The sequence below is a fragment of the Sprattus sprattus genome (assembly GCF_963457725.1).
Source record: "Sprattus sprattus genome assembly, chromosome: 11".
Classification (NCBI taxonomy): domain Eukaryota; kingdom Metazoa; phylum Chordata; class Actinopteri; order Clupeiformes; family Clupeidae; genus Sprattus; species Sprattus sprattus.
In genome coordinates, this window is record NC_137909.1 from 7,517,006 (window position 1) to 7,544,965 (window position 27,960).

The 27,960-nt window shown below is 46.1% G+C and overlaps 1 protein-coding gene across 1 annotated transcript; it reads left to right on the plus strand.

The window, feature by feature from the left end:
* Positions 1–1,450: 1,450 nt before the first annotated feature.
* tcf7l1a (transcription factor 7 like 1a) lies at positions 1,451–27,940 on the plus strand. The gene is made up of 12 exons (XM_080848205.1): positions 1,451–2,223; positions 2,337–2,409; positions 2,499–2,626; positions 16,982–17,065; positions 22,758–22,893; positions 23,239–23,341; positions 23,595–23,678; positions 24,963–25,106; positions 25,372–25,531; positions 25,913–26,020; positions 26,143–26,194; positions 27,027–27,940. Exons 1-12 carry the CDS (start codon positions 2,047–2,049, stop codon positions 27,521–27,523), a joined length of 1,746 nt encoding a protein of 581 aa, XP_080704331.1. The 5' UTR covers positions 1,451–2,046; the 3' UTR covers positions 27,524–27,940.
* Positions 27,941–27,960: the final 20 nt, after the last annotated feature.

Consider the following 27,960-nt stretch of genomic DNA (forward strand, 5'->3'; position numbering starts at 1 on the left):
CCTCACTACATGCTCACAGTGGTGCAACACTTAATTCACAGCTCTACAAAGAGAGGAGGATCCACAGATGCAAATTGTTGTGTAATTTGTTATTTTAATTAATGCAATTATCAGGCCATTATCAAAGTGAAAGGCGTCAAGACTAATTGCATAACTGTTTACTAATAACTACATTACAGCAATAGTTTAGCCACTTAAATACTTTGGTGCTGCTGTAAGTTGCACTGAGATCTTTGCTGGAGAAATACATCAGTGAGTTTGGGTCATCTTCTTTTGTTTGAAACTTTTCTCAGACCTCTCATCAAGCTCCCTGTTAAAGAGGCATGAATGGAACTAGACCAGGGGCAATTCTATGAGTGCAAAGATCAAGACCAAACAATTAATTCATGATGACATCTAACAATAGAAGGGGAATGCAAAGGAAGGGGGGAGGGATGGGAGAAACACAAACGGGCTGAGATCATTACTCTCTTACTTCACAACACAGTCTTAGAGCCATTCTTTCTTTTCTCTTTTTCTTAGGTAAAGGACATAGCAAATTAGGCATTTCATCCATAATTATCTTTTAGGTCAAAGTGCTACCGGCAGATCGACAAATCACAATATAAGGCTACAATAAAGCTGATCACTTCTTTAAACCAGATGGACGTGGATGGTCAGGGCACGATTCCTGTTGTGCCCGTGGGCTACAGGGGCTGCGTGGTAAGGGCAAGCCGCAGCAATCCCATTGTTCAGGCTCCGCAGACCAACGTGCAATTAGACTCCACTGCTCTCATTATTATCCCTATGGTGAAGAGCACCCAGACACAGGAGGTGGCAGAGATGCCAGTGTCTGCAGACAAACAGGGGTCAGAGGGGACCTGGAACAGACATTACTGCAACATGCATGTTGGGCGAGAGGGAGGGAAAGAGTTGTCTAAGTGTGTGTGTGTGTGTGTGTGTGTGTGTGTGTGTGTGTGTGTGTATGTGTTGGCGGGTAGGGGGGAAGTGGAGTACAAAACATTCACACACTTATATTTTGACCATGTTTGAAATATCAGAAGTAGGTTAACTAGCCTACAACCCACTGTCCAGGAGAATACCATCACCTTCATTAAATTATCTCTATATACAATAACAATTATTCACACATAAGCATTAGAATTGTTATTGTTGATGGTGTTGGTGATATATTTGTTGTAGTTAGTCATTTACAGACCTAATGCATAGTCATTATGACAGAAGACATTTCTGATGTTTATTTCTAGTGTTCATAGACATGGTTTCAGAAGTGGGCCTGTGCCTTTAAGGGGTGCTAGTTTGTCAGTGGTGAATGGAGAGTCAGTTTTCAGCTCTAACTCCTCCTCTGTATTCTAATGAGGGGGCCTCTTCCTTCCACTTCATTTCAGCTAACCAAGTACACTCACAGACCCTTTCTTACCCCTAGGTCAAAGGGGCTATTTTTCCCCAAGACAAAAAAGAAACCTTGCAGAAACTTAACAAGCAGAATATTTAAAGCGCAATAATGGGTCTGCAACGTGAAAACAGGGCTTGAGTTTTCGGATGTATCCGTCGGTAATGCAGATTCCCTGTGAATCAACAAGTAAATGAGTGGAGCACAGCAGCGCCGAAACTTTTTTGTACGGGGACGCCAAGACTGAGCGGCACCGCAGACGGACAGAAAACTTTTCGGAGGAGATATCTGCATTTGCAGAGGTGCCAAATCGAGACGCTCGTATGGATTTCAAAGGATGACTTTTTACTTGCTCGGTCTTTCAACGCGCGTAGAGTCCCAACTACCTCCAAGAGACTCAAGGAACACCGAAGAGGCATAATTCCGTATGTTGTCCAAACTAGTAAATACAACCTGAAGGCTTTCTTCGCGAAGTGCGTATAATCAGAAAGTCATAGCTAGGCCTACATCGTTTTTATTTTTTGTGATTTAATCATGATCGTGTGTGGGATTTTGAATCTGTAGGTTTGGGATACCGAATTTTGGGAGCTTTTCAATACGGATCATAACATTTAGAGAACTCCATAAAAAGGTTTGGATTGTCTCAGTTCAAAATGCCACAGCTTAATGGTGGTGGAGGAGATGATCTCGGAGCAAATGACGAACTTATAGCCTTTAAAGACGAGGGCGAACAGGAGGAGAAAGAATCTGAAAATGTGTCGGCGGAGAGGGATTTGGACGACGTGAAGTCCTCTCTTGTGAATGAGTCAGAAAGCTCATCAGACTCCGAGGTAAGATTCCGAGAGAATATCTAAAAGTTTTAGCATCAATTAGTTTCCCAGAAATATTCGAATTTGGATTGTTTTGTGGTATCATAATATTCCGTTGTTTTTGTGTGCATCAGCAAACGGACCGGCGCCCACAGCCCAGGCTACATCTAGAAAGTTACGAGAAACACAGAGAGTACTTGGCAGAAGGTAATACTCTAACTATATTTTGTTTGCGTGTTACATTTAGTTCAATATCGTGTCTTACAATACTATTTATCTGTCTCCTGTTCCTATAGCTTTGAGAAGACAGCAAGATGGAGGCTTTTTCAAGGGCCACCCTTACGGTGGCTATCCGTTTTTAATGATCCCAGACCTCACCAATCCATACATTTCCAACGGAGCCCTGTCGCCAAGTGCAAGGACGGTGAGTGTCGGTCATTATTGTCATTTTCTAACTCACTCACACTCCAGCGATTTTAAGTGGATATTTACAGCTGCTGTCAGACATGCTCTTCAGCCATGCGATAAAAAGTTGTCAATATAGCGCCAAGCTGTGCGCCATATTCCCTTCAAGTGGCCTCTTAGGAGCAGTCCTTTGTTTCTTCGAGGTGACATTAACCTCAACGCGACATGCTCTTGGTTTTCAGTTGGTAGACGCCTATGGTTTTAACATTTGGTCAAAATGTAAACAAAAACAGACACTAAATATTTTGGAGAGGTTTAAATGACCAATAATTGCCAGGTCACTTGTTGAATTGTGTACATTTCACACATCCAGTTACCTATGTCAGTTATTTACAGTTATCTTACAGAAGTTTTTCTCTGAATGTTTCTCGTGATGTTGTCAAAATGGGTGTTAAGCACGAGTGTTTCATGAAACGTCCCATGTAGCCACAATTAACAATCCCCTATTATTGTGATAACAAGACGAATAGGCAGAGCCTTGCGCTGGTGACAAGTCCAGACAGATATGATTCATTTATCCTGTGGAAACTGGAATGCGTCTTAAACGCTTTTGTTACTGCACACTCGTGAGGATGATTGCAATGTTGTGAACATTATCATGTTTTAGTGGGTAAAAAGAAAGTAGTTTGGAGTACTTGGTTAACTTTTTCAGTTAAGCTGTTTTGCTCTGATTGGACAATGTGTCCGTTCCCTCCAAGACCCTCTCTGGCTGTGCATGCACTGTAAATTCTGAGAGGTTTTGATAAACCTTGATACTGTTACAGGACCCTTTGGTCAAATTGATCCAATGCGGGCTTACTATAGACTGCATGTGTTTCCACTATGTAATGCCATTGGAAAACCACAAATTATTTATGCACAGAATTCTGGCAAAACACTCACCAGTTACCTCAGGGGACCATTGCTGGTCCTGATTGGGAGTCAACTGCTTTACTGCTCTCAAGGTCGAAAATCTGTGTTACTGTGACAGTGATAAGGGTGTTGTTCTCATGCAATATTGTTTCAGAGATTCTGGAGCATTCTAAATCGATTTGGCCACTGAAATGAATCATTTTTACTAACCTGGCTATGTTAAAAGTGCATCTCTGAGCAAGACTTGCCAACACTCTGATTGAATACAATTGTGTAATAAGAGGACAGTCTAGTTTATTTGTCTAGCTTCCATTATGGTTTGGTAGTACTCGCTTGAACTTTGACTATGTGGACGAGGCGTATATGCAGTTGTTACGCTCTGTATTCTTAGCAAAGCGTAGATGGAAAGCCCCTATCGTAGTACAAATGATTCTATTGCATTTGACAATTAAAGCCTTAGAGGGTGATTGAATGTTTGCGAGTTCTGAGAAAAAGTTAGCCTGCTGTAACCCTTAGCAAGGTGATTGCTTTACACTTGGCCCCCTGCAACCCCGACTCTGATGTCAGGGAAATCCAGAAGCAACAACATAAACCACTTCTTCCTCGTTGTACAATGGAAAGGTTGTGTACATTTAAACATTTGAGCCAATGTGCGTTTGAAGCGCCACTGGGTCTCTAAGTGAGGTAAACATGCAATGCTACTGAACCATAACAAAAAATGTTTATAGTCCCCCTTGGCACTCCGTACAGAACATAAACATAACCTGCAGTTGAGAAGTGTTCTCCAGGTCTTGTCCTTTTTTCCCCTGTTGGTGCCTAGAGTTGAAGTCTAAAGTGTCTAAAGTGCTGATAGTATCATCAGCCTAATCACATTGTGCCAGTATTAGTGATATTGGGAAACTATTGACTGACAGAAGAGAAGACCCTTAGCAAATATTATTTGAAACATTGTGTGTTCATTCATTCACTTCTTAAACCACATATAGTACTGGTCAAAGAGCATGGGCCTCCTGATATTTTTATAATGCTAGCCATAACCCCAGGTTATGGTAATAACTGCTGAGGTAGTCATTTCTTTCTCCTACTGTCCTCCTTTTAGTACATGCAGATCCAGCAATTTTCTACTTCTGCATCTCACTCCGTTTCATCTGTTTCTGACTGCCACAGTGCCGTGGGGACCATGAGGTTTTTTAAAAGCGCTAAGTTGGGTGTGACGTGCTTCGTGTACCTTTTTAAACGAACCCAAATTCTTTCCCTGATTTTTTGGGATTGTGAGAATGTGTCATGATAAGGACCAGTCATCCTAGTGCTAAAAGACTGTTGTCAAATTGCACAGGGTGGTGACCTCATGCATTCATGTCTTTATGACATTAGTTAGCAGACATGATGGCTTTTCATTGCATATCACCATGACCACTATAGGCTTCTTAATTGCTATGGTTTCCCAGCCTACAAAGTTGCTGAGCAACACACTGGGATGGGCCTCAAAATACAAATACAAGAAGGCACATTTGAATGTTCTGAAGAAAGCTTAAACTGGGATTAGTATGTGCAATTTGTTAAAACGTCACTTCAGTTGGTGAACTAGCAGTCTGTTCTGGAATCCTATGACTTGAGGCGAAATATCTGTGGATATTTTCCCGTATCTTGCGATGTAATGTTTGCTTGGCCTTTCATTCACCTTTGTTTTGTTATGAACAGTTTGTTTCACTGAAGAGCCAAGTATTAACTTTAATAATCTTGTGATGTTATTGGAATGAAGTGCTCTGATTGGAATGAGTGGCTTCAGTGACAGTGAAGTGAGGAGCAATTGCATAGTAATTCTGTTGGAACATGTAGTTGTTCTTTGGCTCATAACTCACTCTCCCTCTCTCTCATTACTCACTCACTCTCTCTCTCGCTTTTCACTCATTCTCAAGTCCTTCTCTCTCACCTCTCTCTCTCTTTCTCTCGCTGCCTCTCTCTCTCTCAACTCCATACGCTGCTATGGTATTTTAAGACCTCCGAGACAATATAAAGTAAACAGCGGAATTGTCCTGCGTACTAGAGGGCCTCATTTTACATAAACAAACAGTGCTCAGGAGAGTGGTCCTGTCAACAGGCTGGGCCTTTTCCACCCACTCAGCACTCAGGGAAGGGTGGGGGCGGAGAGAGGCAGGGAGCAAGGGAGTGCCCCCCCTCCACCTCAGCCACAGAGGGGACATTGTCCAGGCCTTTAAGTTAGGGCAACATTCCCGCAGTGCAAGACGGTAAAGGAAACCTAAAAGCTAGTGCATGAATGTTTGTACAAATGACAGAGTAAACACAGCTTTACATTTTCATCCAGGTTTAATGTGTTATTGCGAAGATATTTCTTTTTGCCTGTAAAGCTAAACTAAACAAATTCAAATTAAGGCCTAAACCCTTATTTTATTTCTTTATTTTAACACTATTTTGCTATAAATGCAATTACTTTACATATGGAAAACCCTGGAGGAAAAAGATGGAAAAACATGTTGTAAACTGTTACCTCAAATTACTTGTTCTTAGTCCATCATCACGCTAGTCACAGTTGTGTGCATATTTGCACGGTTTATTTAATTAAAAACACAAGCCTAAGTTCATAATGCAAACCATATTTTCTGATCGACCTTGTTTTCTGACTGTTGCTTCATTGCAGAAATTAAAGTGTGTGGAAAACATTTTTTTTTTCTTACTCCCTGATTGATTCGTTTTTAGAAAGTGTGCAACCTCAGTCTCTCCCTAATGGATACAAAGGAGTTGGATATGCAAGTTTGAAGATTGTGGTTGTATTTTGGTTTCAGATGAGATATGGCAGTCAAAATTGAGTAGGTGATAAATAATAGTTAAGGACAGCCCTTCACTAGTCGATTAAACCCCAACTATGAAAAAAATGGTGCTGCTCGGATGATGTACAGTAGTTTGTTTAAAAGTTCCTGCAGGATCACACGGCAAGACCCACTATTGTTAAATGACAAACTGATGTTAAATTAGTTGAACGGTTGACCTCAGATTTGCTTCATTAAAAGATTCAAAAGAAGAGTGACAAAACAATCAATCATGGAGGGTTGCATATCCATAGAGGAATTTGAAAGGCTCTATTTTGTGGCTTGGCTTAGTTCTGATCCCTGCATTCGCTTGTCATACCCATGGCTGTGAACTCAAAGCAGTGTTCTTCATGCAGAAAAAAAAAAATACAAATCTGGAACGGGGATGTAAGTAAATGTTTGTTGTAGGGAGCAAACTTCTCTGAGTGCATTTGCAGAATGGCTCAGCAGTTGGCATCATTGTAAGGAACATGGCTATGTTTTCTTTAGAGAAAGCTGACTGGAGCCTCGCTGAAGTCTCTGTGTTAGTTCAGCCCCCACGTGTGAATGAGGGCCGAGTCTCTGACCTCATTCTCTATTGATAAGGCTTTTTGTGTTGGCAGATGATCGAGATGGGGCTGGGCCTCTTTCACTGTTTTTCTGCACAGCTTTCCCCCCCCCTGCTTAACGTGTGGTTGCATGTGTATTTGTGCTGTTTCTCATTCCCTTCAGAGAACATGGCAACACTTGGCGTTCGAAGCCACATACTGACTTCATGCATCAATCCATGCTAATAAAACCTGATTGTGCAGGGGATAAAATGGAGTTGGAGGGTGTGTGTGGGGGTGAATGGGGCTTCAGGCTTCATCAGTCTGGTATTTTTAACAGCTGTTTTCAGTTATAGCCTCACAGTCAGAGCTTCCTGGGGCCTCTGGAGGGGGTGCGGGGCTTGGGGCTGGGGGTGTGGGTGTGTGGGAAAAAGTGGAGGAGGACGCTTGGAGGGAAGGAGGGAGGGTGTAGGGGCGAAGAAGGGTGGGTGGGCGATGGGGAGGGGGCGGGTTGGTGTTGTAGGTGCCAGGTGGGCATGAGACGGGCAAGTGTCCATCAGCAGATGTTTTTTTTTGTCTGCTTGGCAGCATTCCAGTCCGCAAAGCCTGTGCCGCTGTTATCTCGTCTGCACCTCTTGTGCCCTGACAAAGATGGGCTCTGTCTTCTCCCTCGCCAGTCCTTGCCAAGTAGAGAAAGGGCTGAAGGACACCTGATATCATCAGACATAATCAAGATTTTCTTGTCGAGGGAGACTTGAGCTCAGCAATCATCAGGTTGTACTGACAATCAAGATATTGTTTTTTGTTATTCTTTTAGAGTAGTAAGCCCAAAGTGTGTGAACCTGCCAACTCCATATGCAGATTCTACAAGGGCAGTTGTTCTCCCTCCCCTTTAAAGTTAAATAGAGCTATACTTGTTTTCAGCATGAAATACTAGGGGTTTGATAAAGAAAAAGTGAACTGTGAATCTGAATGTTTTCTTGCTGCATGCTGGTGGATGGGAGATGATCCTATTTAACCAGCTTCCCCTCTGCTACTGTTGGACTTTCAAACCGCGTCTGTCTCTCTTTGTGACGATAATTTGAAAGGACTGGGCCTGTTCACTGCACCTTGAGATGTCCAAACAAAACAGAACAAAAAAGCTTGAGGTTTGCTTTGTGGCCTGCTCTCACTTTGTCTTCACCCTCTCTGTGTGTGTTCTGTTCAAAAACATACACGATGGCAGCTGCGATAAGGTTATCTGGCCTTATTTACACTTTTAAAATAAGGCCAGAATCAGTTCAGTGAGATCTTGCAAAAAAGACATGCAAAAAAGGAACAGGCTCTCCTTCCGCCTCAAATTTCCATTTTTATTACCAGCATTGTTTCAGATGCTGTGGAACAGCACAACAACAACTTTATCTACTATGGCAAGATGGCCTGAGCACAAATGCGTGGTTTAATACCCCAGTGTTTCCTCAGTTTGTGACGTTATTGACATGTTGCCTGGTAGTGGTGGGCTGACCAGGACTGGGCACTGTCTTAAGAGGCCAGCAGTGGAGAGCCCCTTTGTGGGGCAGGATCTGGGGGTGGGCTGGCCGTCCCGGTTCTCATGTGAAATGAGGGATGTTCTATAGTGACTCTTGGCCGAGGCGGCAGGGAGTGTATGGGAGTGTGCATGAAAGGGTCCTTTCAGTGGTTCAGTATAGCCTGAAAGGACGAACAAAAGCCTTGAGGGTGGTGACGGAGGGCAGCGCTGCTCAGCCCAGAGAATACTTCCCTTTCGCTCCGCCAGTCTCATAATCCCCACCATTTAGGAGCGTTTCAGATACTGTAAAACATTTGTAATGAGCCATGCCAAATGTTAAGATCCTCATGGAAACCCTCCCGCAGTCTCTCCTTATTTATTGCCCTGCTATAGCTCCCGAGTTTTTGGGAGTGTCCTTGGGAAATTTCAAATATTAGTCCTCACAAATGTTTATTTTTTAGGGCTTCTTTGTGACCCGCTTTTTAAACATTGTTGCACGAACGGGTTTGACAAGCCCCAGTCACTCAGTGCAGTGGGAGACACCTCAGAACATTGTTTCAGTCTTGGGGTGAAAGGTTAAGGTTCAGGGCCTGTTGACGTGACTCACAGATGAGTGGGCACCAAAGCTCCTGGATTCTTGGAGGGGGGTCACCGCTGTCTTTCGGGTTGGTGGCCTTTCCCATCTCCCCTTGTACGAGTTCTCCATTAGGGCTGACTCTAAGCTGTCAGACAGCTTGCACAAAACAGATGCAACCCCCTCCCTCCTTCTCCATCCTTCCACACACACACACACACACACACACACACACACCCTTTCCCTGGTCCCTCTCAGAAGCGGCATTCGATGGCGTAATGATTAATTAGAAAAGAGGAACCAAAAAAAAAGAAGAAAAAAAATTCTCCAGTTTTCTCCTCACAGACTTTCATTCACTGCCCCGAGTCTGGCACATTCAGATTTGTGAAGTGGAAGTGACATAACTGCTGGCACAAAAGCATGGGCAGTATGATTGGTCAGGAGCCTCACATTGTGTGTCATCGGGGGGCCTGTCCTGCCTCAGACACCAGTGGGGAGAAGCCTTATTTTGACCGCCAGTGGAGCGGTGCACTAGGATACTTGGAGCGATTTCTATTGTCACATGATGTGTATTCAGTGGAAACTTCCTTGTGTTGTAGTGTAGCTGTGTGTTTTCCCTCTTTTTTTCTTAACCCCCCCCCCCCCCTAGTTTAGTATGAGTGTATTTCTTATCCAGCTGGGTCTTGTCGGTCAAGGCATGAAGCACCCCTCCCCGTTCACAGCTGCAGGCGCAGCCCAGAGGCGCAGGGGAGGCCTTGTGAAAACCCTCAGAGCTCTTCACCATTTCTCCAGATGAGTGCTTCATTGTGATGGGCTGAGCAGGAGTGGACCTTTTTCCCCATGCAGTGGAGTGGGGCTGTTCAAATTATTTTCCTCTCTGCCTTTCAAATTGGCATTTAATGTTTTTTGTGTGTGTGCCTGAAGAGACAAAACTCCCCTTGTTTTTTGGATGTTGATATCAGTTTTTTTTTTCTCTCTCTCAAAGTCTCAATTGCAAATATGCAGTTCTGGGAAGAATCAGCCTAGTTTGATTAAATATTCATGTTTTCAATTTGCAGTGGCGGCGCCAGTTTACATGTTGTTTAAGTTTGTCACTTCTTGTAAACAATTGTAATCAATCCTCTGCAGAGCTGGGTCTCTGAAAAGGGGCTCAGTTTGTGGGGACCAGTTTCGACTGGGTGCTCTCTATCCGTCACGTTCCCTCGCCTGCCCCAGGGACCTTGTGAAACGCACAATCACACCCTGGGCCGCTCCGCACTGCTCTTAACTAGGCTCATCTGCTGAGCCCTCACCTCCAGCTGCAAACAGTCAAATCTGGATTGTGTTAGCCCCATACACTGTGATTTATAAATTGTTTCTCAGACCATAAATTCCCACAATAATTCCACTCCAAGCTCCCCTCTGCCTTTCTCTCACCCCCATGCACTCACACTCTTCTCTCTCTCTCCTCTCTCTCTCTCCCTCCCTCTATCCCTCTGCTCCTTCTGCAGTCACACTTCCTCACACAATTCTGCACATGCTCAAGCTCATACTCACACTCACGTCTGCACTTTAACAGTGCTTGGCCTGACAGAAATTGTTTGCAGGAGTGAACTGGTTTGACAAGGTGGCTGTTCTTTTTTTTTCCTCCACCTTATCACCAGGGTGGACGGATACAGGGTGGAGCTGTTATGTTGCAATACCTTGTACATAGTGTAGAAACCGTTTATAGTGGAGTTTCATGTGCAAGTTTCATGTGTGTTTTGGATGGAGCAGTTCTCTTGGGACTCACATTTCAGGTCCTCTAACACGGGGTGCAGTTGACAGTGACACAATATTAAGGACCACATTCTTCTCATTCTTTTTTAAAAGATAAATATAACTGTATAAAAAGTTCCAGATTCCTAGTGGATTCTGACATTTGGCATTCAATGTGACAATCATTTATTTCCGTATTAACGACATATGACTTTTATGCCCATGCAACTACTTAAATCAATATGATTAAAAAAAAAAACCACTGCTCTCCCCTGTCTCGATCACACTCCCCCATTCAGTAAGCCTTCACTGGGCTAAAGTAGGCTACATCCTCGTATAACTGGCACTGGTAACCAAGAAGCCCTTGAAAGCCCTTGAATTGCAATACTATTTGCAATCTCTCCAATAGTTTTGTTTCTTTTGCAACAAGTTGCTCTTTGCAAAAAAAAAAAAAAAGTTAACCAGATTTTGGGGGAGTTGTACATTTCTGGCTAGGGCTGTAGCCACCAGAGAGAGGATTATTCCTGTATTCAGACTTTTAGTGTCATCTTTAATTTGAGCTGCCATTTCTAATATGTTCTTGAATATCCAGCGCGTTGGAATTAATGTCCATGGCTCTCCCACATTCTGTTGTCCTCTCACCCTTCTGGACCCCTTGCAGTCTGTCATAGCTGTTGTGTGCCTGCATCAGGCCGTAATGGAAAAACGATAAACCAAAAAGCTGTCATTAGGCTGGGCCAAATCCAGTGGTCTCCAGAAGGTCAGTGGAGTCTTACTGATATTTCATATAGAGTTCTCCCCACAACCCCCCAGCCAGGGTTGGAAGTGCTGTGTTTTGGGTGTCGCAGTCGTCAGTTGGGCTTATTTTATTTCTTATGAGCGGACTGCACAGGAGGGTTTAAGGGTGTGTGTGTGTGTGTGTGTGTGTGTGTGTGTGTGTGTGTGTGTGTGTGTGTGTGTGTGCGTGCATGTGTGAGTGTGTGAGTGTGGGTTGGGGTGTCTACGGAACACAATGAGCCCTTTGTTTTCATTATGCTTTGCATTAGTATGAGGCTTCTTAGGTTTTCTGTTGTTTCCTTGTCTCCTTAAAAAGTGCTTTTCTCCCATGACACGCTGTCCTTTATGCACGTGTTGAATTATTATTTTGGAAAGTTGACATTTTTATCACATCCCATACCCTAGCATTACTACAATTACAGCACCACATGACGGAAGGTAAAGCCATTAAAAAAGCCATGCTATTTTTTTAAGAGGTAAGGACACAGAGACAGTGTGAAGTTTTATGGACTGGTGCACATTTGGTGCATTTGTATTGTTCAGGTTTGAAACTGAGGAATTCCGTCTCTGTGAGACGCATAGTTAACCTACGCACAGCTCTCTGGTTCGGAGCTGTAACCAGACACCAAAATACTGAAAACCGCATAACTGACTTGTAATTGACTTTAAGGAGGATGGCTGCCTTTTCCTAGCGCAGGAAAACAGAACTCTTTCCAGGCGCCTTATTACTTTCTTGTGGTCCTAATTATGTGTTCAGTTTTATTTGACCTACTGTTTTGTCTTGCAGCACAATAGCCCTCTTATTCTTAAAATCTCCCCCTTTCTCTGTCTGTCTGTCTGTCTGTCTGTCTGTCTGTCTGTGTGTATGTGTGTGTGTGTGTGTGTGTGTGTGTGTGTGCGTGTGCGTGGGTGTGGGTGAATCCACAGTGTTCAGTCTCTCCTGTGAACATGTGTACATGAGGATAGACATAGTGGAGGATGAGTTGCTGACTTATTTCTACTAAAAGTGCTGTTATATTGTATTTATTTGTCTCCATGATTACATTGCTCTTGACAAACTGGATGCTGCTGCACTTAGAATAAGAACTAGGGACTAAGGCCTAGGTAGAATACTGAAGACTAGAATCAGTACTGTAATTCAGTTTTGCTAAAGGAAAATATCTGCTCCCTGCCTGCTGGGATTGGGTCTTTGGGCTTTTAACTGAGGGTATTCTCCTCTTTCTCCCTTTCTGAAGACCTTTTACATTATGAGCTGAATAAGAACTGGCCAAGGGCCCCTGTGCCCATCCTAAACGGGCTACAATGCCATGGAAACCCCTTGCTCTCTGGATGGCCGACCTTTGAACCAGTTCTTTTGGTAGGCTGTGAATGAAGGAGCCATGTTATCAGTTAGGTCACAATGGTATCCAAGGGAACTTGGGGGAGGGTGGTGGGGAGTGACCGTCAGTCATGAGTCTTGCCCCTTTTGATAGTGAATCAGGGTCTTCTGTGGAGCCCTAATGCTGGGTGTGAGTACCACTTTAACACAGAAATGTCTGTGAGTTTACCCTTCTCCCACTGACCAGAACCACTGATGGTCGAAACAAACACAGCCATGGCATTTACTGCCACTCATCCCCCAAGTCCCCTGTCAACAATGATTTATTTAGATGTCAGTCATTGATCATGCTCTAAGTGTGTCTTCCATGCAAGAGAAACCCATGTTTGGAGCCTCTCTCTCTCTCGTTCTCTCTCTCTCTCTCCCCCCTCTCTCTGTATAATAGTGTTTCTTTGTTCTTCATGGTCTTCTACTCAGAAGTTGCTGGTGAAACAAAGACTTACTTTTATGTTCTTTGCTGCAACATGCAGTTAATCCCAGTATTCATCTGGCCGTTCTGACCACTTGGATCTAAGTCAGATGAACTCAGGATTTTCCTTCACTTTACGGCTAATGTGATTATATTTGTCAATAGGAGATTTGAGGGCATTTCATGGAAGCTTTACTTGTTGCCTCATTAAGACGGCCTCACTCACTAATACCAGCATAACCCGTACAAGTGAACTCCCTTCAAAAAGCCTGACCTCTGATACATTGACATGCAGCGTGCTTTGCCAGCTTTGTTGTGTATGTGCACAATGCTACGCTCCTCATAAGGGCTGTTTTTGTTGTTTTGCACTCTGACTCCATTCGGGATCAACGCGAGCTGCGAGACAGGAAAGAGCTGCCGCTCGGCTCCAGCTTGTTCCCTCTTGTGTTCTTGCGGCGCCCGGGAATGCGGGTCAGGAAAAAAACTCCCCTGTCCTCTCCCATCATATTAATTCCCAATTAGCACAGTGACGGGTGTCGTTTGCCGAGGAATTGTTTACTTAATTATCGGAAACTCTCTCAGCACTAAACAAACAATGGGGCTGAATGGGCGGCCTGGTGAGAGGGAGGGTGGAAACCATGGGGGCCATTGTGTCGTCCCCCCGCTGCCTGAGAAAAGACCAGCAAGAGGTGTCAGGCGCATAAATAAATAACCCAGGTGAGGCAAGCCCCTCTCTGTGCCAGTTGTTTGAGCATGCCCTGTAGGCACACATGTAAGTAATCTCCAGGCCTTTGTCTGCCTCAAACTGCTCATGTGGTGAGAAGGGAGTCATGAATCTCCATTGTGCTCTCTCTTGTGTCCCGGAGCGGTCTGTATTTATTTATTTCTGCTGCGTGTGTGTAGAAAAGGTGGTGGTGCCTGCAACAAAAAAGAAAACCGAATTGTGCTGAGTGATTTTAGGCTTACTATGAGTGATTGATATGACCTACTTGGCTCCACCCCACGGAGGGCCTTAAGGATTTGAACTTGTTCAGAGGTGAGGCGGGCCAGTAAGTGGTGGTGTGATGATAATGTCACCCACCCATGAGCCTATACTTGGGACCTATCATTGTGGTTTTGTTTTCCCAGAGAAGGGATGGCCCTAGAAACCACAACTGTTTGCAGAGTTGTGAAGACATAATGGCTGCTGATGATCTCCATACAGGTTCTGTCAAGGCCATTGTGTGTTGCGCTGAGGGGCAGACAAAGGAGGACCTGTTGGCTTGCGTGTTTAACTGGAGATTCAGTATGTTCAGTATGCTGATGTAGTGATTTGATACGCGAGAGGTTATCGTGACCAGTTTTTGAAATTCCAGCATTTCAGTCGAGCTGTGCGGGACAGGTATTTAATCTCACTCCTGACCTTGAGCATTTCAGTAAAGTAGAGCCCTTCAGTTTCCTTGATATTTGGTAGGATGGCCAAACCCCTCCCAGTGTTTAAAAAAAAAATAAAAAAATCATTATCTATCTCGATCTGCAACCGACTTTATCTGCACTCCCTCTTGTCTGACCAGATCAGATTTTCAGTTGTTTTCTCCTCCACCCGCCCGTATGGTATGTAGCACCTGTCGTTGAAGAATGCTGGTTTATGTGGTGACTGAGCTCAGGACATTTTCACAGAGTTTTTTCCAAACAACTGCTTATTTGAGGCATTTCTTGCTGCACTGAGTGCAACAACAGTGACAGTTCTCTGAAACTTGAATGAATGAATGCGAGTCCATTCCTCCTGACCTCAGTGTCACGTACACTCAAGCATTTTCAGTGGATTTAGTCTTACATGCAAATGCACTGACTCCTGTGTTTATTTTTGCTGCGCAGTCTAAATGTCTCCCGAAAAATAGGGAACATATCCGTGTTTGAGCGTGTGTTTCGGCGTGTGTGTGTGTGTGTGTGTGGATGGGTAAAAATGATTGTATTTCAAGATAAGGGCATGCAAAGTTTTCCTCTGGAATCCGTGCTGGAGGATACTGGTTTGTTGGTGTGTGGGCAATGGTGGCAGTTCGTCAGAGTTTATTACCCCCTCGGGCAGCAGAGGACAGCCACCTCCATCATTTAGTGGCCTCGCATAGCACACACACACACCCACCCACACACGGAGTGAGGCCTGAGATTTAGCAGGGGCCATTCTTCGAGGCGGTGCAGAGCCAGGCCCTGTGGAAATGATCATAACTTGCACAGATGATTGAAATGGAGACATTACTCTGGGAGAGTGGCCTCTCTTTCTTAGGCCTGAGATTAGGTTGCATGCTCACAGTACATTCCTCAGTGTGCTCCATGCCACGCTGTAGTACGCAGAGACTTGTTCACAAGAAGGTGAAAGCAACCACCACAAGACTTCAATTTTATATTTAAGAGGTATCACTACTACGGCCAGTAGGTACTTGCCAAATCCTGTCATCTACAAGGAAACAATACTGGTATTGGCGCACAGACTCATTTGTTTTCTAACACTCTCGCATACACCTCCCCTCCCCCCACTTCATCATGCCCATAATGTCTTTTCCATTTTTAGACATAGAGTCTTATCCAAACTTCCTTCCTCTTAGCAATCCCACTTGTGATGAATGAAGGTTTAAGGGCCTCTTAAAGGCATTATTAACCCATTGAAAACCCAAGTAAGGGTGTGAAGTAATAATCATCATTTGTCATAGTTTACAAATAGTGTCAGTATTCTGGTTTGGTGCTCATCCCATCTCTAAAAGGCGAGTCATATTTGCTCTTTATTATTTAGGGTACATTTCAGAGTGTCAGTGGACCCCAGAATTGAATGTCTGAATGTTTGGAATGTGTTGGGAGAAGGGCCATGCCCAGTAGTATCCCATCCAGAATTGGGTCTGACACACAAACCAGATGTTTGCGTGTTATTTTGGTGCTAAGGACTAGAGAGCTGAACATTCTACAAAAGCTGTGAGCAAAACAAAATGAAAACTCTGTAAGCAGAAAACATCACACCCTGACAGATGTATATAGAACAATGGAGCACTTAAGAATAAGCCATCCACTCAATCTCTCACTCCCTCTCTTCACTCCTGGCTTCCCCTCCCTCTCTCCCTCCATCACTCACTACATAACTCTCTCCTTCTCTCCTTTCACTGGCTCATTTGTTCTGTGCAAGTCAATAGGCACCAGACGCCCCATGGGTTGGTGGGTGAGGGGGGCACCATACTGTACCATGGGCTCCGCTGGCTCCTCTCCCGCTCAGCCTGCCCCCTGCCTTCCTTTTCTCCCAGTGCCTTATGGGACTTCCTCACAGCTGTTCCACCCCCTCTTTCCCTGACACTCCAGAGTTTTCTCCTCCATTTTCTTCCCTTCTGCTGCCTGTTGGCTTTTGTTGAGCTGTATTTTGCTGTCCCAACCCATGTGGATATTTTGGCCCCCCCCCCCCCCAACCCCCTTCCAGTTTTGGAAGCAGCTGTGCAGACTGATGTGTCTCATACTCTCCCCGTGTGTACTCATACTTCCCCATGACTGTTCTTATGTCTTATCCAGAATATCTGCATTGCGGTACTATTCAAAATAGTCACTGCTCTAAGTCGGCTGGTGTGCATTAAAAGACTTCTTGGAGGGGGAGAAGTAGTGCATGAATGAATCCCTATTGTTGCTGTCGCTCTGTGAGAACATTGTGTTCCACTCTCTTCTCTTTCTGTCCTGTTTTTCACTCATCTGTGGTTCTCATCTCTCTACAGTACCTGCAGATGAAATGGCCCATGTTGGACGTCCCTGGAGCTGCCGGCCTCAAAGACTCCAGATCTCCCACCCCAGGGCACTTAGTAAGTCCTCTGTCCTCTGCTCTAGCACTGCCATGTTTAACTACACACACACACACACACACACACACACACACACACACACACACACACACACACACACAATGTCCTCTGCTGTACCGCTGCCATGTAACTGATACAACTGATATAACTGATGCACACGACCTCTCTGCGTCCCCCCAGCATTACTCAAGAAATGATGTGGATCATTTGGAGAAAAATCTTCGAGCGTTTGGCACTTAATAATCTTTAGTTTAAAAATGGGTCTAATTAGGGGCTTCCAGTGTGCATTATGGAGAAATGTAGCCCAACCAGACAAGCTTAATAGAATCCTAGATGCTTTTGCCCGGGGTTAGATTAGGAGTAAATAGATGTCAGAGCAGTGAATCTGCACTGGCTGAGAGGATAGGGGGGTGAGTGGAGGAGGGGGTGGGGGCACAGGCACAGAGAGAGGCACGCTGTTAAATCTGTTTAATTTTGCCCACACAAGCACGGGGCTTTTAGCTTTAGTCCTGCAGAGGCCGAGGGCTTAGGCCTGTCGCTCAGAGTGTCAACAAGCGGCAGACTTATTTTCACACCACCCCCCCAGCTCCCCGCCACTCATGCGACCCAACTCTTGACCTACATCACCCCCTCTAGACACCATGGCGGAGAACCTCAGGAATGCCTCGCTTCAAATGGTGCCTAATCCGTTCCGGAGACACTCGCACATACACACTCACAGACACACATACTTTTTTTTTCCCCAAAAAAAACGTTGAGTTGACGGCTGAACGATTGTGCCCATGCCACAGTGACAATGCGATTATTGACTGTGGCCGAGGCCTTCAGATTACACCCAGGAGATTCTGAAATGGCCCTGCGGGTCACCTGAGGGCTGGAGGGGAATCCAATTTAGAGTTTTCATTACAATGAGTGCTGACCTGACAGCAACCACCAGACTGCACCAAAGTTACAAAGTGAACAGTGTTTATGTCTGAAACCCACACTTTCACATTGTTTTAGCCTGGGATATCAGATGACTGCTTTGAATATGCTTTTAAAGATCCACGCTGAGTGATGAGACTGCAGGTCGACTGGTTTTACTGGTTGACTTGGAAGAAGAGTTTTCTGTGATGATGATCTTTTGCCAGTTTAAAGGAATACGAAACCGAATTGTGTGGATATTCAACATGACTGCTGCAAACCCTTTTGCTAGCATCTTTGCCTTCACAAATCAAACTGGGGGCGGGGGGGGGGGGGGGGGGGGGGGGTGGGGGAGTGTGGGGGGCGCGACAGTGAACAATCCACCACGGATGCATGCGAGGCGAGCGAGAGCTGTGGCAACCTGTCCTGTGTCTGTGCAGATTGGGTCCAGACGGCAGGCATGCTAATAAGGTGAGCCAGCGAGGTCCGAACTGCTTAATTATTCAGGAGACAGGTTTGTTTAGCATTCGGCTGGCATCAGCGTGCGATGAGCTCGGAGGGGGGGGGGGGGGGGGGGTGGAGACCCCCCCGCCTCCATGCAAACACACCCCCCCGCCCACCCCCTACCTCATATCGATGCAGAGCGATGCGGGGGTCATGAATTATACATCAAACAGAGCGGGGGCAGGTGATGTGGGAGATTTCAGTCCTGTTGGTTGGAGCGGTCGGGTGCCGGCCGGGTGTCTTGTGGGGAGGGAGGAGGGATTCTGGATCTTTGGCTTCCTCTCGACTTCAAACGCTCAGCCGCATCTGCTCCACGCTAATGGATTCTTCAGACACGACTAATTGAGCCTGATCGCCTGGAATCGGGCCCGGTAGCTCCGCGAGCTGGAGCGTGGGATAGCCGTGGCTCCGATAAGATTCTCGCTCGCTCTATTATTAAAAGTCGTTATGATCTCCCAAAGAAAAATCATCTTTTCGCTGTAGATTCTGTGGCTTTGAGGAGCGTCAGGCCAGGCAGTGTGCGCTGGCTCGCCCCCTCGTCATGTGGTGCGACGTGTCGGGCAGAAGGACACTGGAGGGGTCCGGAGGTTTAACACTCTCGGGTCAGCGCGTGTGACCGGGCCCTGGGGCCCGTTCGCCTCCGAGCTGAGGAGCACTCACCCGTATCAGTCATGACAGGGGTGTCAAACTTCACACCGCTGCTGCGCTGCTGCCGAGCTCAGGTTAAGCTCGCCCTCCCCGCAGTGGAAAAGAGCAGTCAGCTTTTCTGTTTCTCTCCCTCTCCCCCTCTCTCCCTCTATGTCTCTCTCCCTCTCTCTCTCTCCCTCTCTCCTTCTCTCTGTCTCTCTCTCTCTCTGTCTCTGTCTCTGTGTGTTAAAGAATTGGTGTTTTCAGCTATCCGATTCAGCGATAATGCTCCGTCTTGTAATTGATGTCATGACTGTGTAATGCTGAATGAAAGATTGCAAGAGTGGGGCCTGTGTGCACAAGGTGCATTGTAAGAGGACTGTGTGTCACTGGGCTTCGAATGAATATCGCGATTTATCTACTTGTTCCAAGCTGTTAGGCTGTGCTGTGTGCTACACAGACTGCTCTTTGAAAAAAGGACATTCTCATGGTTCTAACAGCCAGGCAGCTCTTCCCAACTCATTTTCAGAAATCTGATTACAAATAGCAGTTCTCACTGAATCGCCTTGTTAAGTAAATTGACAATTGAAAGTTTCTCAGCACAGACATGGGATGTTTTTCAGTGACAAGAAAATGGGCCTTTTAATGGCCATTATGGGTTTGTCTTATCATGTGCTTTTAGTTGGACCAATTCAAGCATCCTGGCCATGGCATTGAAAGTGCTTTCATTCTGCTTTATATCATATTAGCCAATGTTTAATTGCATGTGACTGGTCAGCCTTCAAGGCCCATTCTTCCCAAAGTTTGGGACTTTCCTTAAACTCGGTCATCAGATGATGCACTAAGTATGCCAGACAGTCTGTTCGTGTTCAAACATTGTATAACTGTCACTGGGCGTCTACAGTGTATAGGTTGAGCGGCACGTTAGGTTAATTATTTCCTGCCATCCAGTAAAGCAGTGTAATCTAGCAGATGACATGCTGAGTTATCTTGACTCCATACCTGTCTTTACATTCTCAGGGGTTGACTCCGTTTATAACCCTCTTGCGGTTATCTTGCGACTGATAAAGTAGCAATTCCCAATATTGAGCTCATATGTAGCTACGTAATCTAACCCAAGTGGCATGGAATTATTACAAATGACTGTAGCTCCTGCATAAACAATAGAAAGAATTCTAAAGTGAATTTTACCACTGAAAAGTAACTCCAGTACATTGTCCTTTTTCCCCATGTTTAGCACATAATGATTCCCTTCTACGTGACGTATGTCAGCTGTCTCCTGCCCTGTGCTCTGTGGGCTGGCCCCTGACTGACATAATTAAGATGGAGATGAGTTTAGTGGCCCTATTTAGTGTGGTTGGCCTGGCTTAAGAGGCAAATTGGTCTAATTTCCATGGCTTCAGATTTACTGTGTGGAGCACCAGAGCTTAGCACTGCCACCTAAAGGGGACCACAGGCAAATACTGCTCCAAGCTTGGCAGGCCATTAGTGAAAGAGTTAGGAATAATGAACAAAGTACTATTTCATGTACGATTGAAATCAAACGCACAACTCTTTAAAATATCGTGGTTGGGAGAGTGTTTTTCTATGGTTCTGAGTAAATAGAAGCTGAACTAAATGAGTGTTATCTCTCCTCATCACTCTGTCTGTGTCGGAGACATTGTGTACAGTGTGAAGCGCCTGCTGGTCTGTGGCCCAACACTGCAGAGTGGAGAGGAGTGAGGTGCCGTTTAAAAACAGAACGCCGTGTCTCGTGAGTGCTGATATGGATCCTTGGGATTCCTGGAGTCGCCAGCCTCGTCCGATGCATTTGGCATGGGAGAGGGCCTGACTGGCGGCAGCCTTCACTGTGGGTGTCAGTGTCTGCAGCAGAGGCTTACGAAACGGCCTGAGTGTTGACACAGCAGAGATTTTTTGGCACCGGGAAAGTAGGGGAGGGAGGGAAGGGAGCGGAGCAGCAGGAGGAGGAAGAAGAGGTGGTGGAGGAGGAGGAAGCAGCAGCCGCTCGGCACTCCATTTGCCCCTGGTCAGAGGAGCCAGTGCAGCAGACATGCGGCTTTACAGCTACCAGGCTTGGAGGAAGAGTGTGACTTTTCACACACCCTGCAGTTGGACTGACCTCTCGGGTTTCTGCACGTCCTCTCGCATTGACTGAACCCCGAGCACTGCACTCCTTTTGTGTTCCCGTTTGCCTGCAAAGTAGTAAATGAATCTCACTGCTGTCATCAAATGTCAACAGATGTAGATCGTTCAGACCCAAGAGTAGTCAGGCCTGGCCTGTGTGTGCGTGTGTGTGTGTGTGTGCTTGCGTGTGTGTGTGCGTGTATGTGTGCGTGCGTGTATGTGTGCTTGCGTGTGTGTGTGCGTGCGTGTATGTGTGCTTGCGTGCGTGTGTGCTTGCGTGTGTGTGTGCGTGCGTGCGTGCGTGCGTGCGTGCGTGCGTGCGTGCAGGGGTATGGAGAGTGAGGGAGGAGCTGAGGCATGCCAGAGATCTGGATCTGTTTGGACTGCAGGAGTCGGGAGCCAGTGCAGCTCAATAAAGGCCTTGTTCTTGTCGCCGGCTCAGTGGTTGGAGCAGAGGTCAAGCCCACAGCCTACGTTGAGGTGGGGGAAGGTTAGTGTGTAGGAAACAAGACTGCATTCTCACTGTGCTCTCCCATGTGACATCCTGAGCTAACAAGCCCCCCATTCAATAGACTGCCCTGCTCAACAGGGCCTCGCCAAAGAGCCTGAACTATTATTCTTATTAATTTGGGTATTAGATTCTGCAAGTGATTGCGGTAAGAGCAGGAAACGAGTGGTAGTTTGGACAGGCCGTGTGTGTGGAAGCCTTGTATGTGAAGCCCTTTCTGTTAGCCCCGGCAGACAGAATCCTTTTAAAAGCTGGTTCAACATGAAATGCAGTCATTTGAAGCTGTAAGGCTAAAACACGCTGTTGCCCTAATCCAGGCCACGCATACAAACCCGCTCTTTATTCTGCCTGCTGTTTCAACGGGTCCGCTCTCATTCAAGTGTAAATTCTAATCTTATGGACTCCACCACTCAGCCCCGGCAGTTAATGGGGGCTGATTGGGTGACAGGTGGAGCACTTGGCAGGCAGGCAGGCAAGCCCCCACCACCCCCCACCCCACCCTCCTCGAAGGCTTTGGTGATGGCGTCACTGCCCCCATCATAACACACCAGACTTGCGTAATTTACAGGGGCCAGCGAGTGAATCCTGGCTGTAGTATGATGGGCTCTCTCTCGTCATAAATGGACACGGGGGCATCTGGAGAGGTCAGCGAGGGCCTTTTTTACGGGCAGCTGGGGGCTTTAGGTGCGATTCCTCACACTTGCAGCTCTCGCTCTGCCAGTTGCCCAAGCTCTGTTTACTTAGCGAGGAGAAAAAAAGGGGAAAGTAAACAGAGCAGGCGCGCACTATTGTTGGGAAGACGCAGAGGCGCCACTCTTTATATGAAATGGGATGGAGGTCAAATGGATGTCTCCAGCGAGGCAGCTTGTTATTATTTGCACCCTTTTGTTTCAGCTTTTGTGCTCTAACTCTTTCTCCCTCTCTCTCTTTTCTTCTTTCTTTTTTTCTCCCCCTCCCTCCCTCTTTCCCTTGCCTCTCTTTTTTTTTTTAACTCTCCCTCTATCTCCCTCTCTTTCTCTCCCACAGTCCAACAAAGTCCCAGTGGTCCAGCATCCCCACCATGTGCACCCTCTCACTCCCCTCATCACGTACAGCAACGAACACTTCTCCCCCGGCACCCCTCCCTCACACCTCTCCCCTGAGATCCTAGACCCTAAAACAGGTATGCAGCTCTCTTCCTCCCTCCTTTGCTCTGTCCTCACCTCCCAGTGCTCCGTTTCAGTTACACCCACACAGAATGTCAAGCAGAATGAATGCCCTGTACAGTGTACATTTTAAAGCAATCTGCTATATGTGGAAACCATAAAGAATGTGCAGAGTTGCATGCAAGCGCATATGCATACATAGTTAACCATTATACAGCTAAATATAGTTTGCTACTGTAAAAGAAACCTATTATGGGTGGTTATGTATAGTTTTGCTTCCCCTGCTGAAGTTCTTTTTTTATCAAAGCTATTGTGTGGAGTTTGTCTGATTCATACTGATTTAATCATGTTTTGTCTGGTAGGTATTCCACGGACACCCCATCCATCAGAACTCTCCCCGTATTACCCCCTCTCTCCGGGGGCAGTGGGGCAGATTCCTCACCCTTTGGGCTGGTTGGTTCCACAGTAAGTCTCAATCACACTGTCTTTGTCGAACCCTATATTATTCTTGCAAATTTGCATACAATATACACACATTTTATTTTGGTTTGTAATCAACTTCTCTGCATATTTTAGCATTTATCTTTAATTTTTATTTATCTTCATCTGGCTGCAAATAAAATTGTGTACAGTACTACGTATGTGTTGAACTATGTGCTATTAAATGTTCTCCACACCAAATGCCACTATGTTCACTGTTTACTTTTTTCATTCCCAGACAAGGCCAACATATGTACTCCATCCCCCCTGGAGGCTTCAGACACCCGTACCCAGCTCTGGCCATGAACGCCTCCATGTCTAGGTAGGTTAGACAAGCAAACACAGTTTGTACTGTCACAGCCAGCATTCTCTCTCTCTTTCTCTCTATCTATCTATCTCTATCTCTATCTCTGCGGTGGTGCTGGCTTCTATTGCCAAGTTGCTGACTCTGAACCAAGAGAAGTGAATAAATGATCATCCATGCTGTCCTGGTGCTTGCGAACCGCACGCGAACGAATGAACCCCCACATGCTATCTGGACTAATCCCTTTCTTCTCTCTGAAATACACAAAGAAAAAGTTATGGAGCTAAATATTTCATGGATTTCTGTCAGACGCCACGTAGCAGCACCTTTGTTTCTCATCAGCATGGAGAGCAATGTTACAAAAATGGATAAGTCTTTTGAAGTGCCCCCCCCCCCCCGCTGCTCTTGCGACTTTGAGTCTATTAACTCATCGTGTTTAGATGAAAGGTTTGCATAATCAATGGGGAGTTGAGTTTGTGCATCAATAAAGCAGGAGAGAAAAGCCTTGAATGTAAAATCTGACTTCAGTGAGTTTGAAAGTCATACGGGAGGCTAGTTGCTTCCCCCCAAGAGTTGTCTCTGTCTTTTCAAGAGATCTGGAGTGGAGAGTCAGATGGAAGGATCTGAGAGCCGACAACTTCATACAGCTCGACAACTGACTCTGAGCTTGGTCTAATGCAGGGCCCTGTGTCACACCTCAAAGAATCATCCTCCCGTTGATCATGTGCTCTGGTGTGCGTGCTGTACAGTTGTTCTTATTCATCCGCTCGAGGTATATCGTGTTTCTCCTTTCTGCCAACTTATGGTATGGAGACCTCTGGAGTGTCTACCCTGATAAATTCCCAAACTGCAGAGGCACATTGTCAGATTTTGCCCACATTTCTGACATGATCCTGTCCGTATACACACAAATTAAGTTTTTTTTCTCCTCCTGGTTCGACTGATTTTTAGTGTCATAGGAGTCATTGGAGTCTTGTGCAAATATGGCTTTAAATGTAGAATGGTGGATAGAGATAGCTGTCTTTTCTTTTGCTCCAGCTATAGAACAGTGCTTTATTTTGTTCAGCATGGAGAACTTGGAGGCTCTGGTCACAGGCTTCCTGAGGTACAACTGCTGCTTGTTGGAATCCTCGTGTGTACATGAATTGTAACTCTGTTTGGACAGAAACAAAAAGAATCCAATAATGTTTGGGAATGATTGTGTATAGATGACAGTTGTTCCAACCCAACAGTAGCTCTGTGCTCGTAGTGACCTCTCTTTGGATACTGCCTGTTTGACCGTGCTCCTCCCCTTTCCCCCAGCCTGGTGTCCAGCCGCTTCTCCCCCCACATGGTGCCCCACCCGTCCCACGGCCTGCATCAGACTGGCATCCCACATCCAGCCATCGTCTCGCCCGCCATCAAGCAGGAGCCCAATGGTGACAGCGGTGGCAACTCTATGCACGGGTACGTTTTACTCAGTTCTACTCTAGTGTGACAGAGCAGACACAACAGAGCTCCTGACCTTGACGGAGGATGACAACAACAGGGCAGCACACACACCCAACACAGCCAGTCTCTACAGCTAATGTCATACACCAACAGAAACGGCTGAAAGCAGTGAATCACACAGTCACAGTACTTGGCACAGCCACTCCTAACACCTCATCATCATCTTGATCGTAGTCTGTTGCGTTACACATTTCTGTAACATCATCCTTTGGCTGTGCAGGAAGTCCTCAGTGCCCATGAAGAAAGAGGAAGATAAGAGACCACACGTCAAGAAGCCCTTAAACGCCTTCATGCTCTACATGAAAGAGATGAGAGCCAAAGTAGTGGCAGAGTGTACTCTCAAGGAGAGCGCTGCCATCAATCAGATCCTGGGCAGGAGGGTAAGTACACGCACGCACACACTCACTCTCTCTCTCACACATACATACACACACACACACACACACACACACACACACACACACACACACACACACACACACACACTCACTCACTCACTCACTCACTGCCAAACACACACACACACTCACATGCATGTTGTTAGGAAGCGGTGGATGTCCTCTAAATCTGCTATTTCAAATCTTTTCCTGTCATATCTCATTTGTAACTCAGGGAAAACATAACTTTAGTTCTTCTAATGGCTAGTGTGCATTCTGAAAATGTTACTATTTGATCAAATTGTAAGTAACATGACAGACAGGATCTGACCTCTCACATTCGTGCTGTTTTTTCTTTTTTCTTCTTCTTCTTCTTCTTTACAGTGGCACTCCCTGACTCGTGAGGAGCAGGCCAAGTATTACGAGCTGGCAAGGAAAGAGAGGCAACTACACCAACAGCTCTACCCCGGCTGGTCGGCTCGGGATAACTATGTGAGTGTTTCGCCTATGACAGGGACCGACCGCAGTGGTTTTTGTCGCCAGAGCGCTTTTCCTGTAAGCGCATTCCTAAATGAAACTTGTTTGACTCACCTCACATGTGTTTGTCTCGGCAGGGCAAGCGAAAGAAGCGGAAGAGAGACAATAAGCCAGAGGGCTCACCACAGGGTAGGTGGCGTCTCCGTCCTCGCGCAGCCAGTGGTCAAACTATTGCAGACTGATTTTTGCATTAAATATAACTCTGTGGTTGATGTGATCCATTCTCAACACACCATAGATCACATCACTGTTTTGGCAGTGGGAAAAGTCCTCCCCACACACACACACACACACACTTCTCCAGTTACCCTTAGTTATTTCACTTGAATTGCGCCTTTCCTTTACACCATTTTACTAACCCATTTCTCCTGTCCTCTCTCCCAAGCAGCATACGAGGTTCAGTGCTAACACTGGCTGGTATGTCTGCTCCCCAGAGCTGCTTGGGCGCATGTGTGCTGGCCTGGTCTCATGATCCACTCCCAAGCTGTTCACATGTCTCTCTCTCTCGCCCTCTCTCTCTCTCTCTCTCTCTCTTTCTCGCGAGCGTTCTCTCCCTCTCTCGCGCGTGCGTGCGTTCTATCTCTCACGCGTTCTCTCTCTCTCTCTCTCACGCTATCGCTCTCTTTCTCTCTCTTTCTTTCTCTCTCTCTCTCTCTCTCTCTCTCTCTCTCTCTGTGTGGGCCAGTGTGTAACAGTTTTCCCCACATCTGAATGTTTCACTGTCTTACTATGTTAACATTGGTATGTGCCCTCTGTTCATAGTCATGGCCTTCATGTCCACCATGCTCCTCTTGTTTTGGTGTTGTTCATTCATAATTCACCAGTTGAATGGAAACAAACATGCTGTGTCAGCATTCCATGAAATGGCAGTCCACTACTGTTCTGCCTGAATCAAGGTTTGGTACTGGGACCCGTTGGTTATGGTTGCGCTAACCCCTTATCCTCATCCCTTCTCCGACAGACTTCTCACCGCAGAGCAAGAAGCCCTGCATGCCATACCTGCCCTCAGAGAAGATGTGCGACAGCCCTACCTCCTCCCACGGCAGCATGCTGGACTCCCCGGCCACGCCCTCCGCCGCGCTGGCCTCCCCCGCGGCCCCCGCCGCCACCCACTCCGAGCAGGCCCAGCCTCTGTCCCTCACCACCAGGCCAGAGGGCCGCTCCCACCACCACCACTTCTCCCTGCCGGGCAAGGCCTCAGCCTCCACCAGCAGCTCCTCATCATTATCCTCCTTATCTTCCACCTCCTCTGCCTCCTCCAGTCACCCCAGCATCTCGCTCCACCTGGGGTCCCCCGGAGGTCAGCCTGGATCCCTCCTCTCCCGGCCCATCCCCTTCGCCTCCCTGCACCACTCCCTGCTCTCTCCAGGTTCGCCCTACCATCAGGCAGCTCTGCATTCCCATCATGCCATGCTACAGACACAACCCCTCTCCTTAGTCACCAAATCGTCGGATTAAATCAAAATATCTTGTTCTTTTTCTTTTTCTGAATAAGAGAGAGAAAAAAACTTTTTACAGCTGTATATTGCTTTTTTACCTTTTTATAGATATTAGACCATTTTTAAAAATAGTATGAAAAGGAATAATTATTGGTCAATATTTGACCACCCCTGTTTTGCTTCTCTCTATGAAACAAAGTGTATTTTTTTGTAAATTGCCATACGGTTACCTTTTACAATTGCATTTCTCCATTTCAATGTGCTCCTTGTAAAAAAAGACAAATGTGTAAAAGTTTTCCCCTCCATCATTTTTTAAAAATGAAAACAAGATACCATTTGTAGTTTTAGTTCAATCTAATGGTAGTTGTCGGTTTAGGAGTTAGGAGTTTTCAGTACTGGCTTCCTGTTATACTTTTGTGAACCACCTCACCCTTTCCCTAACCCCATGTGTGTGTG

Bases quoted from the DNA above. Each gene is read 5' to 3' on its own strand.
- tcf7l1a (XM_080848205.1), top strand. From the start codon at position 2,047: ATGCCACAGCTTAATGGTGGTGGAGGAGATGATCTCGGAGCAAATGAC. The intron at 22,894-23,238 runs GTATGCAGCTCT...TTTGTCTGGTAG, and splicing joins GATCCTAGACCCTAAAACAG to GTATTCCACGGACACCCCAT. The intron at 23,342-23,594 runs GTAAGTCTCAAT...TTTCATTCCCAG, and splicing joins TTGGGCTGGTTGGTTCCACA to ACAAGGCCAACATATGTACT.